At 39.8% G+C, this 13,786-nt stretch overlaps 1 protein-coding gene across 3 annotated transcripts in view; it reads right to left on the bottom strand.

Moving 5' to 3' along the window:
- Positions 1-587: 587 nt before the first annotated feature.
- RHEB (Ras homolog, mTORC1 binding) overlaps positions 588-13,786 on the bottom strand; it is a 42,462-nt gene continuing 29,263 nt past the window's right edge. The window contains exons 4-9 of one of the 3 annotated variants that reach the window (XR_008747232.1): positions 12,400-12,482; positions 8,074-8,130; positions 7,926-7,973; positions 7,264-7,345; positions 1,482-1,593; positions 588-1,097 (exon numbers count right to left, since the gene is read on the bottom strand). Coding sequence is in view for 2 of the 3 variants with exons in the window: in XM_055804243.1 (XP_055660218.1) it covers positions 1,005-1,097; positions 7,264-7,345; positions 7,926-7,973; positions 8,074-8,130; positions 12,400-12,482 (363 nt within the window). In the remaining variant the exon portion in view is untranslated. The remainder of the gene's footprint in view (positions 1,098-1,481; positions 1,594-7,263; positions 7,346-7,925; positions 7,974-8,073; positions 8,131-12,399; positions 12,483-13,786) is intronic. The other 2 variants (XM_055804243.1, XM_055804244.1) reach the window with 2 other exon arrangements.

Here is a 13,786-nt window from a genome sequence, read left to right as displayed (position 1 = left end):
AAGAGCCAGATGCCAGGAGACTTCTCACCTCTTAACTGTGCTCTCCCGATGCAAAAGTACAGACGTGCATGATAAACAACTCACATCAATTTGTTCAGGACGTGCAATTTATTTTAAATGACATTTTTTATTTCTTAGCAAGTCTACGCTTGATCTGGATAAATCCACTCCATCCTGACAGCGTTCTTAGTTACAAGTCCACACGAACAGTCTGTAGCGCAGGTGTATGCGGGCCCCCTACTTGGGACACATCTGCACACCCTTTACTCCATGACTTTTAGCGGTTACAGAGGAAAAAGACAGTGCAGGTTGTCTGACTGAAAACCCCAAGCCTCCCCTTCCAAATCAAAGGTGTTGCTTGTGCCTCCTTCCCACGAACGTGCACAAGGCACGCTCAGCCACTCGGCCAGCTTGGAGTTCTAGTAGCAAAAATGGTTGGAATCACTCGCAAACAACTTCCCAGGCAACAGTCAAACAATCCACTGGCTCCACGGATCTCATGCCTCCTCTTAAGGTCAGCAGGTGAACATTTTTCACACAAAAAAAAGTTGATACTGTGTAATCAACAAAAAATTATAAACAGAACATTTAAGGTTTGCAGCTATTTTATTTACAAGTATACATTTAACACAAAGAAACACTGATATCCAAGCCTAGTTAATAGTAGTGTAACAATATGCATCATTTTGATGATTATTCTAACCAACAAACTACACTGAAAAATTAATGCCAGTAAAATTCTTGGTCATAATATTAAGAAATACAATATATAAATTGAAAATATGATTGCTTAAAATTTGAAAATGGAAGTGAAGCCATTTGCACAGGAGTCAGAGTTTAACATAATCTGAAGGGAAAGGCTCCAAACCAATTGTTTATCTTTCAGGTTAACAGAAGAAAAAAAAATAAAAAAAAAAGAAGCATAGTTTATCCTTAAAGATAATGGGCAGTTTTGCTTCTTCAGGTAGAATGTATTCCCAGTGTTTTCAGGTTTTGCAGTGGAATTACATTACTGAGCATGAAGACTTCCCTTGTGAAGCTGCCCCATCGATTTTTTCCGCCTCCAAAATTATCCTCTTAAAAACATCAACGGCAGTCTGCAAAGAGAGTACAACGTTAGTAGGTAAGGAGAAACTGCCCACTTACTGAAAAAATAACTTTAAAAACAGTTTTACTGGCTACACTAGCAGATAAATGCGCAGCCAATGCTTATTTTCCAAAATCAAAGAAGGAAAATACAGTAATTTCAGTTTGGAACACAACATTTTGGAAGAGAAGTGTAAAATCCTATTCCACAGCAATTCTCAAATACTTTCTGTCACTGCAGGAAGGGCAGGTATAAACCGAGCCATACTCACAACAAAGCCAATAACTATAGTTCAGCTTTATTTTAGATAGTAAGCTTGCACCGAGTGACTGAGAGCACTGAAGATCTTGACACTTTCCTGCTACAGAGAATAAATTAATTAGTTCTAAGTAACCTTTAGGATTCCAAGTTAATTACAGGAGGCAGCAGATTTTTCAGCCATAAACACTGACTTTGCACAGCCCACCATGAGGGTAACTTCAGTATTCTTGATTTTCTCATCTTACCTGTAAGTAAGACCAGTATTAGGCATTGTGCGACACCGCAAGGGGAAAACATGAGCCAAATTAGCCATTGTCTAATATTAAGCAATATCCTTTGATAAAGTCCTTCTGAGAGAAAGGGATTTTACATTTTAAACAGCTTGAACTATAGGATAACCACTGCTAACACCATCAGACTCACACAAACATCCTAGCTTACTGTATGGAACGTATAGGATTATAAAGAGTCCCTCTGCAAAATCATGAGCTACACGTGTTATGGATCCCTTCACTCCTTCAGAGGGAAGGCAGCAGGTACTCTCAGAGTAGCAGCCACTCATTCTGCTGTTAACTCTGCTTCTGCTCGGTCTACACCAGGTCTCCTCCCTCCACAGCGAGCACGAAGCAGGCTGGTGAGAAGGCTCTCCCCTGCTACAGCTCCCCCGAACACTAAGAAAGGGTGTCAGGTAACTCGAGTGATTCAGGAGATTTTACGGAAGATTTCGATTAAGTGCAGTTAGGGTTTTGGTGGGTTTTGTTTGTTTGTTAAGGATACTGAAAGAGTGGGAGAGTAAGGCGTCTGGGACATCATCATGAACGCTACTTGTAGTAAATACTTTACACTATTAACCTGCTATTTTCAGAATTCACTCAGTTTTAAGGGTTTCAAAATTGTACACTAGCTTCCAACATAATACCCAGAAACTACAGCGTGCAGCATCCGAGACTGCCTAGAAGTAATTTAAGAAGAATAAATCTATACTACAGTTGAGGACCACTCAAAAGTGCTTTTCTTCTCTACGGTATTGTCAAGCTGAAGATTCACCATATGATCGGTACTTCAGCGTGTGAATCTTCAACTTGGAAGCGGTCTCCTATCTTCTGAGACATGCCATTTTAAGTTTATCTAACCTCTAGCCACCCATTCATAAACTCCAAGCATGTGCTCCTTAAGAATGAAAGTATATTCATTATATAAAAGCAGTCACATTATGGAAGAGGATAAAAAGGGTTGGTGGTTGGTTTTTTTTTTTTTTTTGTTTGTTGTTTTTTTTTTTTTAATCAGCAGGCTGAAGAGCGCCCTGTGATTTATGACGATGTGTTCTGACCTTCTTCTGCCTCCACAAGGTGTAATTCTTAATTGGATCACTTCCAAACTAATCCCATTAACTAAGTAGCCCCATAACAATATGAAAGCAATCTTAACAAGATTAGACTGAATTTTAAAGTTTCCCATTATTTATACCATTTGTGCACAGTACTATCTCTGCAACTATTTAAAATACTTCATCAGCTGGAAATGAGTATTCCTCCACATAATGGAGTTTCCCTGCAATCCCAACAGAATCTGACAGAAGTGACTCATTAGTCCAGTAATGATATAACACATATGCTGGGTAAATTAGACTCTAGGAGAACCACGGTCAAGACTGCAGTTGCTATCAAACTGGTTCCACTAATGAAGAGTTTCTTTTAATCAAAACTTGGCAATATACTGATTTATAAATTCACTGCATCTGTGTTTCCGTAGAGTTGAAATTTTCAATGGTTTCATTTCAACACACAAGCTCTTTATACCCCTGCTTCAAAGCACCCATTAAAAAACCTCCACAACTTCTGTCACCCAAGAAGCTGTATATTCTCTGTCAAAGACGTGCTGCTTGAAACACAAAGATGTAGGAGTTCACAGGGCTTGTTAATTCATTTCACAGAAAATATGTATTCACTGAGAAGGTTTAATCACTGTCCTACAGTTAACACTTAGGAGGGTGTAATTCAGCCCAAGTATGCTGAAGAATTTTAGAATGAGCTTTTGAACAGCGCAGGAAGCTGTGTTTTGTGGCAAGGAATAAAGAACGCAGCCAGACTTCATATGCATCTGTCTCCATGTGGCCCTATCACAGAACGTGGGTCACACCTAGCCTACAGAAGACCATCTGGCTCTTTTTGCTACCTTTCTCCTCTGAGGAAACAAAATAGAGGCCAGCCTGGGCAATGCATGGTGCCTAGGGAGCTCAGCACCATGCAAAAGACTCCAGAGGCTCAACTGCTTCTGCAGATGTGCCCCTTGGTGTGAGCAGGACAGACAGCTCGCGAGGTGCAGCTCTCTGCGGGGAGAGAACACGCGGCCAGGAGCCCGCCCAGGAAGATGCAAACACCCAAATCCAGCCCACAGGCACCGGAGCCATCCTTCGGTATGCTGTATTTTTCAATTATCCAACAGTTTTACTACTTCAAAGAGGAAACTCTCAACTGCTCACACTACCTGCTAGTGTATCTTGGCACAGAACTGGGCAAAGGAACTTGAGCAGTCAGGTAAAGGAAGAGCGGTTCCCCCCCATCCTCTGCCAGTCCAAACACGCTCACCCAGATAAACATGTCAGATCCCTGGATCCCAAACCACTCTGAAGCATTTACCGAGCACTGCATCTCCTGAACTTGAAGATCAAATTGCTCTTTAAAAAGATATAAAGCAATTGCTTCTTAAGAGAGCTCCGTTTTGGCAAGAAGTAGGTTTTTTGCTACTTCCCATCTCCATCTAAAACAAGTTTATCTACTGGATTTGGTGCAAGGGAATGAACACAATTTGGCTGCTCGTTACTCCCTAAATTCTTCCAGTAAAAGCTGGCTCCCAGCTTCAACTGGCTTTAAGACCAATTTGGATTCTTGTTGTATTTCAAACAGTTAACACATTATTGTACTGGGATTAGGATGAGGCACTATGCTATGGCTTAGGTTAAACAAAGCGGGGAGCTCCACAAGAGAGGCTCAAAGCTCCTGAAGTTTGCCAAAGCAGTTCAACATAGCTGGTAATAATTAAGCAGCTTGAGAAGATATGACAATAGCCCATGAGAAATCTAAAAGAGGTCTTCTCCATTAAGTCTCAGAATTGCCTTCTCAAAGCCCAGGGATTCCCCTAGCTGATATGCAGGTTCCTCTGAAAGTCCTACCAGGTCACCCTTGTCTGGAGGAGCTGACACACAGCCTCAGACATATGTGACCTTGACAACTCTTGCCAGCCACTACCATTTACCATCACCGCAGTTTTGATCTTTTCCTCTCTCACTTTCCATCTATTCAAAGTCATAGCATTTCTGGAACACGCTATCTTTTGTTAACTCCTGGAAGAACAGGTCTAGTTTGCTGAAGCTAATCTATAGAACTGTTTTAGTTGCCCAGTATAGTAGGAGTAATGCTCCTAGGAATCTCACAGATGCACCAAAAAGGAGTTGGTTTTTTTTTTTTTTTTTCTGCCAAAGCAGGGAGAAAAGTCAATGCTCTCCCACCCCCTTGTAGGGGGAAAGGAGCCTTTGCTATCAGAACACATTATGGGGAATATCTTCTCTGGTTCCAGCAGTGCAAACAGCGTCGTTATAAAGGACAGACCACACAGCTGATCAAGTTTGGTCTAAACCCTATAGCAAGGGGACCTACTCTCCTCACTGCTGCAAAGAACATCACATACCAAACCAATTTCAGACCAGGATAGTAGAAATTATCATACTTTTGCTCCACATCCATCAAACACAGATGGCTAGGTTTCAGAAAGGATTAAGAGACTTTCTCCCAGTCAGGAAGGTTTGACTTCTCTGCTGAGGTTTTTAAACTCTGAATTCCCAATCCAGTCCAGCTCATCCCCTTTAGCATCAAACTAGCTTTCTGTAAAGCAAACAGAACCTGAACCAGTTTTGGAAGTTTACACTTAATCTTGCTAAGCAAGTTACATTTGCTGTACCAAGACAGTACAGGTGATTTGGATGAACATCCAAGCAAAAAGTGCCAACAGACTTCTTTTTCCAGTAATGTTGACTTATGCAAGGTGAACATTCAGTACCGACAGAATGACAACACACCCCATTACTAAGTTCAAAATAAACCCTTCTTCCCCTCAAACCAGACAGTTTCAGAATAGAAGATAACCTGTCTTGACAGAGGTCTATGTATCAGCTGTTTTGATCCTGCCAAATTAGGATTTGCAGGAAAAAAATGCACGAGTTCAGAACCATCTCTGACCTAACTCATAGTAAGGGATGCTACAAGGCCTGGTGTCTCCTCTTCCCCCTAGCACCTCACAGCTCTAGACTTCACACTTTGCTCTCCAAGCTCAATCCTCCACCTCTTCAGAGGCAAGTGTTCCTCTGCAACTGTTTCTGAGAAGACGGAAGCAGCTGCCCAGTTTTGGGTTCCTTCACACTTTCTTCTATACATCCCAAGCCTCCAAAGGAAGCACGCCAGAAATCCTGAAAGATGGTCACATGCTGTGGGCACCCATCTCAGAAGTGACACACGATCTCCCAAACTTCTGAAGCCAGACAAATTTACCGAGCATATTATGCAAGAGGCACGAAGGAGGAATTGTGTTCAAACACCTGTTTCTAACAACCCGTGTCTAAATTCAGAGGGTCAGAACTTACAACAACCAATTCTGACAAGGTTAATGCAAGTCTTAGCCAGAAACAGAAGTACTGATAAACTAACTCACAGTGTTCCCTATCTGCAGGAAAAAAAAAAAAAAAATCTTTCTCTAAGGGAAAAATCCAGCTTTACTCAAGTAACTCATAGAATTGGCTACAACAGACATTGGACAAAAGCTGCTTGTTTTGCTTCTGGGTACAGGGGAGAAGGAAAGAAAGGCTGCTTAAACAGGTCCTGTCCTAGCTACAGGATTGCCCTTTCGATTGTGCTGAAGTTATCAAGGAGGCCAGGGATGCGATATGCTAGGTTAAATGTGAGACAATGTTAAGTGTTTCTTCTGCATAAGGACTGATTTGGTTAGAAGCAGCCCGACAATGTCGCTATCATATATGCCTGTATTTTCAAAAAGCAAAAACTTCAATGATGTTGAAATTTCTAAGCGAAAAAAAAAATAGAAAAAAAAAGAAAAAAAGACATCTCCGCCGTAATTCGCAGCAGTTATCTGTTACTTCAAGCCCAAACTAGAAGGCTCTTACAGCTTAGGTATGTAAGGTGTCAAACCAATGACAAAGTATTATTAACAGCCACAAGAACAAAATCAAATACCAGAAGATATTTAGGAGGCATTTTCAAGCAAGTCAGTTAAAGCAATCAAGACAAAGGTGTTATTTAACACGTAATTATAAACACTTTCTTCCTGTGACAGGGAACCAACAAGTGTGAGTGTGTGTGGATTGTATCCCATCAGATTAAGCAACTTGACTGTAGCTGTATCACAGTAATGTTTGAGAGCCTCTGCTGTATTCTAACATTTTCCTGTTGCCCCACCACCCCTCCCACCTTCCCCTCTGGTCTCACAGGATGATTATTTCCCACATTAGAGAGACTGAGCCTTGCCTAGCACCTTGAAACACAAGGTTCGTACCCTTGTACCAACTCACTCCTCTGCAGCTGTGATGACCTCTTATTTAAGGTAACTGCAGTAGATCACAGATACTGTTCCACCTGCCACGTGGATCCGAGTTTTAGTTTGTCACTAAGTGTTCTGCTATGTGCAGTGAAGCTTAACTTTCAGTTCTTCACTTCCTCCTTCCATTTACAGTTGCATGGAAAAACTTCTATACATAGACCTGAATGCTGAGAGCCATTTTGTTTCCAACCATCTACAAAAAAAAATCTGTAGAGTACATGCAAATATTTTAGCTTCCTTTATTAAGTGAAACTGTGAGTCATTCCATTACATTGCTATTTGAATAAAGTGACACTTAAATCCATTACCTGATTTTCTTTAGCAGAAGATTCCAAGAAAGCTGCATTCCAGGACTCTGCTAAAGCTTTCCCTTCTTCATAGCTGATCACCCTGACCAGAGAAAAAAACCAAATCTTTATAACTTGCAAAAGAATTGGAATTTGATACATCAGGAAAGACCTCTGAGTACCGAAACACATAAATGCATGTAATAGGAATGTTTTAGTGAAGTCTGATCCAGAGCATTTGCTTTTGGCTGCTGTATAAAACGCTACTGGGCCAGGTGAAACTGCTATGCAACCCAGAAGAGCAGCTGTCTCAAAGTCTTGCTTTGTTTTCATAAATACCAGATCATACTACAGATTAACAGAAGTGTATTCTTCACAATTGTAACTTTTTTTGGAAAAAAAAACCCCCACAAAAAAACCCCCCCAAAACCCCGTCAGCAACACACCAACCCAACAAAACCTGAAGTGTTAAATGACTGCCCTTCGAATCTTACAGCGAAAGTCAACATTACAACAAAAGTTCATAGCTCCTAGTTCACATTCTGGACAATTCCTTTGCCAGTACCTTACTTTAACCTACAACTTGATTTTAGTTATGGAAAGCCAGGAAGAAAACTAGCGCATTGCAGCCACAGGAATGCCGGCTGCTGTCTTGCTTTTCACACATACTGGAGTTCACATACCGTTCCATATGCAGGTCTTTTTTATTTCCAACCAGCATAATGGGTATTCTGTGAAAGAAAGTTCAGAACTTCAGAACAGTTACAGTATACTGAACAAAGTACTAGTAACATGCCTGCAATGAAATGAGATGAAAGTGTCACTACTTACTGGACTTTTCCCACCATATCCAATAACTTGCCATGGATAACTTTTATCACTTCAAAACTGCAAAATAAAGGGATGAAGTCACACATGCACTCCAATGTTTATCCTTAATACCCAATACACAAGCAATTAAATGCATATGTAGGTTGCTGTGTTTAAAATATACTCTACGTACAGTGGCAGAACTACAAAGATGCTGAAAATCTTACCCATTTGCGTACAAAAGACAAAATGGTCCCAGAAGCAGCAAAGACTAGCCTACTATCTACCTTTACAGCCTCCCCGGTTATGATATTTGCAGAAATAAATAACATTACCCAGGCCCAATGCACCTAACAGAATCACTAAAAGCCCCTCCCACCTCTCATCTTGTTTGTAGCTGCAGTAAGAAATTTATCTGCTTGAGTCCAACAATTCTGGATGAGCATGTCAAATTAAAGCGGTTTCAAAGAAAAATATTTAGTTAAGCAAGCTCCATCTTGAAAGAACACATAAACTTTTAAGAACACTTAGTTCATAGAATTCTTTAGTTTTACTTATGTGAAACCCAAAGAAGCCTAAATTCTAATTTTCTATGGAAAGTGAGTAAACTGATCTGGAAGATAGTATCGAAACAGCAGTTACTCAAGGACTTGTCTGGTCAACTACCATGTATGTGAAGTTTGGAAGAGGGAGGTAAAAAGCAGTAATGTGAAATACCAAGAAGCCCAAAACCTCACTAACAAAGTGCACTGCATTTGACATTTTGTACTTTTGAGAACAAGCTATAAATGGGGTTGAAGAGTTAATGTTGTGCTCCTCTAGTTACATTATGGAAAAAATGCTCATACGTGAAGTGCAAAATTCAAATTCAAGAGAGGCACAGGCTCACAGATGAGAGACACAACTAGACGACAAAAAAAAGTGACCAAAACTTTTCCAACTTCCAAGGCTGTTAGCTACAGGCAGCGTCTTGACTTGCACTGCATTTCAATTAGAACTGAAACTCTTAAAAATAGAGCAGCACTCAAACACACTACCAACTCTGAGCTCTCAAAGAACTGGTGCCTAAAACCACTACTGAAGCTATTTGAATCATTAAAACGTCTCATTTCCAAACAATGAACACTACCACATTTAAGAAGGATTTTCTGTCAAGTAGGTCAATTTGACCACTCCAATAATTTTCGAGACCAAGTAGAACACAATACTTCTCCCATGTTCAGCCAATAGTTTTAGTATATCCTATCAAGAAAATGAGTTCTTTGCAAACAAAAGCGTGACTTACATGGCCCATGTTACTACTAATAACTCAAGTACAATACTACAGATTACATTAAAATGTGGAATCGGAATCAATTAAGGGACTTCAGGGTCACTAAGAGCTTATCCTGAAAAATTTCCAGTGAAATTCTGGTCTTGACACCTTGTTTTGGACTTTTATTCTTAGAATTATTTTAAAAATAAGAATTAAATGGAGCTTGGTTGTGACAAATTTGAGAGGCACTGCTACACACGTAACCCTGCAAACTGAAAGGAGAACAGTACCAAAACCATTCTGCTACAGACCACAAAACTGTTTCTCAGTCTGAAGCAACAGGAAAGATCTAGCGCAATAGCCACGAGATAACTGAATCACTAACACAGTACAATCACAGTTTCCTTTCCACTATTAGGTGTGATGTTTCCAGCACAGCCATGAAGACGCCCTGCCAAGGCACAGCACCCTGGTGAGCCCTCGCCTGAGGTTCCAGCGCACTGTGCTGCAAAGTGTTCTTGTTCAATTTGGGCTCTTCATTCCCTAGTTCTGTGTACCTATCTGCTTGCCTAGGATAGTTCATGAGCTCTGTTTTCAGTAAAAATACTACAAGTAAACAACTGATCTTTGTTAACAGATCAAGGAGGAAACCAAAAAAAGAAGTGCTATTTAAACTCAAACACAATTCTGACACAGGAACAAGTTGCTAAGATCTGCCAAGGAATGAAACTGGCTTGACCAGATCAATTAAATGTTGTAGAAAGCTTTTCAAATTAGTAAGGCTAGAATGATCAGGGACATGCTTTAAGACAGATACTGACCAATCCAGAAAGAGCATCACCACATCAAGTCATGCAACAGCAAGAGATTTGGAGACCACAAAAGGTCCTTTGACTTCTGTCAAGGAAACCAGGTTACAGCAAACAGCTCAACGTGTGAAATACAACAACAAAAAAGTACTAGCTGTCAGATAAGTGTGTTACACAAAATCATGGAATCTAGCAAGGTATAAAATTGGAATTTAATTAAGGTTAACTAGAACAAAAGCCTTCCAGTAACCTTGCTGCTGAGAACCTGGGAATATGAGAAATGTAGGGCATTAGCTTTTACTCCAGTCCCATTTAAACTTCCCACTGGAGGTTAGCAGGGAAGACGTTAATTTTAAAAGGGCACTTCTATCAAGTTTGCTGTCAAAGCTCTCACCCCTGTTGAATCGATATGCAGATCAATACACACACTTTGACAGAAGTCAAGACAGATGGTGACTGCAATCTGATTGCCTAGGCAAGTCATCTAAGCTACCAGACCATTGTGGAAGATCTTCCCTCTTGCCTAAACAGGGTCTTGATACAGAACATAAGGAAGTGAACAAGACAGGATGATGGATTTTTTCTTTTTAATTTAAATTTATCAAGGAAGAAAGAAAAAAACTGAAATAAATTGATCAAACTAAAATACTGACTACCTGTAGTCTTAAAAAAGACTACCTGAAGTCTTAACCTATCTTGTTCCGTTAGTATTTTCACCAACTGAACTAACTGATTGACCATTACAAGAGAAAACAGATTTTCATTTCTTCATCTGTGCTGCTAAGCTCAAGACATCATGAGGCAGCAACTGGAGTAGCTGAAAAAGAACATGTCCTTTAGCGGCCAACCAGGGAACAGGACAAGCTGCAGAAGCCTCCAAGTGATCTAAGTTGATTTAAATCAAAGATATTTTTGTCCTCACAGTACCACCGATCAATGAACATTTTTCTATTCATCTTAGGAGTGGAGGATTGTCTACTTCAGGCTGAGAATACTAACTCCTATTTCATATAAGTTACTCAGCACCAAACACTGAACCTCTGATTAAAAAAAAAAAAGGTAGTTTAGTATCTCTAGAGACACATGAATGCCTAGTACCTGTTGCATTTCCTCTGTATCACATGTGCTTACCCTTCACTACTTCAGAACTACAGATGAAAACCAAGAATGAAGGACTCTGGAAAATCTGTTCAGCGTTAAAGACCTTGCAAGCAACGGAAACTTATAACCAGACTGTAACCTTTTTAATTTGAGAAGCACAGAAGAGCCAACAGGCAAGTTGTTTTATCTCTCTTTTATGACTGTCTATTAAAGAGCACTTGAGATGACCAGTTTGGTCTGATTAGAGGAAAAGACATGGAACACTTCATCACTCGTAAAAAGCTGGTCAGCTTCCTTGCAAGTAGAAGGGATGCAACAATTTCTCTTCCACTAGATGAGAGTGAAAGGTCTATGGTCCTAATCATTTTACACAAACAAATCTAAGAAAATAGGATTGTTTTCGCTGTCATAACAAAGACGTTGCATAACATTAGAAAATTAAGATCTATTCAATATAGGCCAGTATCTGAACTAAGCAAGATGACCAGAAACAGGGGCAAAATAACCAAAGACTACAAAGCCTTACAAAGGCTGAGATGTGTCTTGCAAAGTAAATTACTTCAGTTCCGATGGACCCTGTCCTCATGTCAGAATGGACAGCAAGGACAAAATAAGATACTCTAGGGGAAATTTTCAAGTAAGATTATTTGCTGCAATATGTGAAGAGTGAGTCTGCAGGCAAAAAGTCGTATATTGCTATTTATACAAAAGTTTCTGATAGTCAACCAGAACAATTCAAGACAAGTGTCAAAGAAATCTCAGTACCGTAATGAGCTACAAGGCTGAGGGACCGATCTAGCAACTAATTGGGTACTTCACATAAATGTACAGTGCCCTTTAGGGTCACATTTAGGTCTGCCTTTGTAGCTGATGCTGGAGTAATGAACTCTACTTATTCCTGAAATCATTCCCTGTACTTTCACTTACACCTCAAAACAACGTAGCTCAGCACTGTCTCATTTCTTACATGGTACCTTGCATATTAGTCTGCAAACTGCCTGCGACACTTGGATCTGAGGGGAAATATCTGAAAAAACATTACTTTTAATTTCCACTACACTTCTAAGGGAAAGAGAGATTAAATGAATTAAAACACATGTAAAGAAAATATAACATGGCAGGACCTGAACCCAGAATATAGCTGGTTAATATCTGAACCAGAAGAAGACAACAGATTGTTACCTTTTTATTGACGTGACTGAATAAACAAGAATGTAGCCATTGATGTCTATGGAGTACGTCTGAGGAAATATGGAGTATTCGTCCTGTAGAAGGAATATTGCATTTAAAATTACTTATGGTCACAGTCCAGAACTTAGTAATAGCAGATCACCATCAGATAAGCTGGTCATATTTCTAAGACACAAGGTGCAGAGCCATTTTGTATTGCATAGGTAGTACTTGCAGAATTAAGTTTTTTCATCCTAATGTCAGATGCGGCATTGTTACCAAATCAAGAGAAAGCTGAGTCAGTCTGTATACTCTAAAATTTAATCTACAGCTTTTTTGGTTTATTCCCTGTACAACTACAGATCAGCTAAAGCTATTCCCAATCCTCTAATCCTGCTTAATTATCAGTTTGTATTAGTATGAAACATGTACTCTGTCCTACCACTAATTAGCAATTACGCCTCTTATCTTGCTTGTGATGCATTTCAAATTCCTAATTTCAACAGCTGAAGACAGGATCTAGCAGTTTGTAATTTCAAGTGACACTGATAATATCTGAATTACCTAAGGGATTTGTTAGGAAGTGAATAACTGGCTTACTAACTAATGCTTATCAACTACAGATGCACAAAATATAGTTACTAGTTGCTTTATGACAACTAGAATTTTATGTTACATGACAAGTGTTTTGTTTGGGTGTTTTATTTAAACATCAGAAACTTTATCACTGAATTTAATACCCCTGTAGAAAAGCAACTGACCAAATCAGTAAATGACACAGACTGACATAGTGCAGGTGATGCAACAGGAATACTATGAATCAATCTCATGTTAAAAGTCTAAATTGTTCCAACAAATATTCCCAGGAAACATTTCCATTTTGACAAGAGCCATACTTCTTACTGTATGAGTTCTCAAATTTTTAAACCTATGCTTCTTAAGATGCTAATTTTAGCTTAGGAACACATAACCTCCCTGTATATTGTCACGACTGAACAGATGGAGCAGTACAATCACGCAGCTTAAATCTAGACAGCCAAAAGGAAACAAACTCCCCTAACTGGGAAACGAGGAAAAACCCTTTATAAATCAGCTTCACAGATTCAGCCAAAAAAGTCTGAAAGAGTAACACTTGACAAAAGATGCCCTTAATTGCCTTTATTGCTACAGGCTGAGGGCAGCCCTCCCCCATCCTCACTGAAATGCCAAACTGCCACTTCAGTTGACCGTGTAATCCCTAAGTCAACACCGAAGGGATTTGAGCTAGTCTGCATTTAAAACAGGTGAAAGTGCAACGCTGTAATGGTTTGACTTTACCCAGAATTTCTTGGGATTGCCCCAGCTGGAATTTGGTGTTAGGTTAAGACTTCCTTTTGCACTCCTCTCCTATGATCTGCAC

The sequence above is a fragment of the Falco peregrinus genome, chromosome 5 (assembly GCF_023634155.1).
Source record: "Falco peregrinus isolate bFalPer1 chromosome 5, bFalPer1.pri, whole genome shotgun sequence".
NCBI lineage: Eukaryota > Metazoa > Chordata > Aves > Falconiformes > Falconidae > Falco > Falco peregrinus.
The sequence above is the reverse complement of the archived record's forward strand: the minus strand, read 5'-3'. Positions and strand labels throughout refer to the sequence as shown.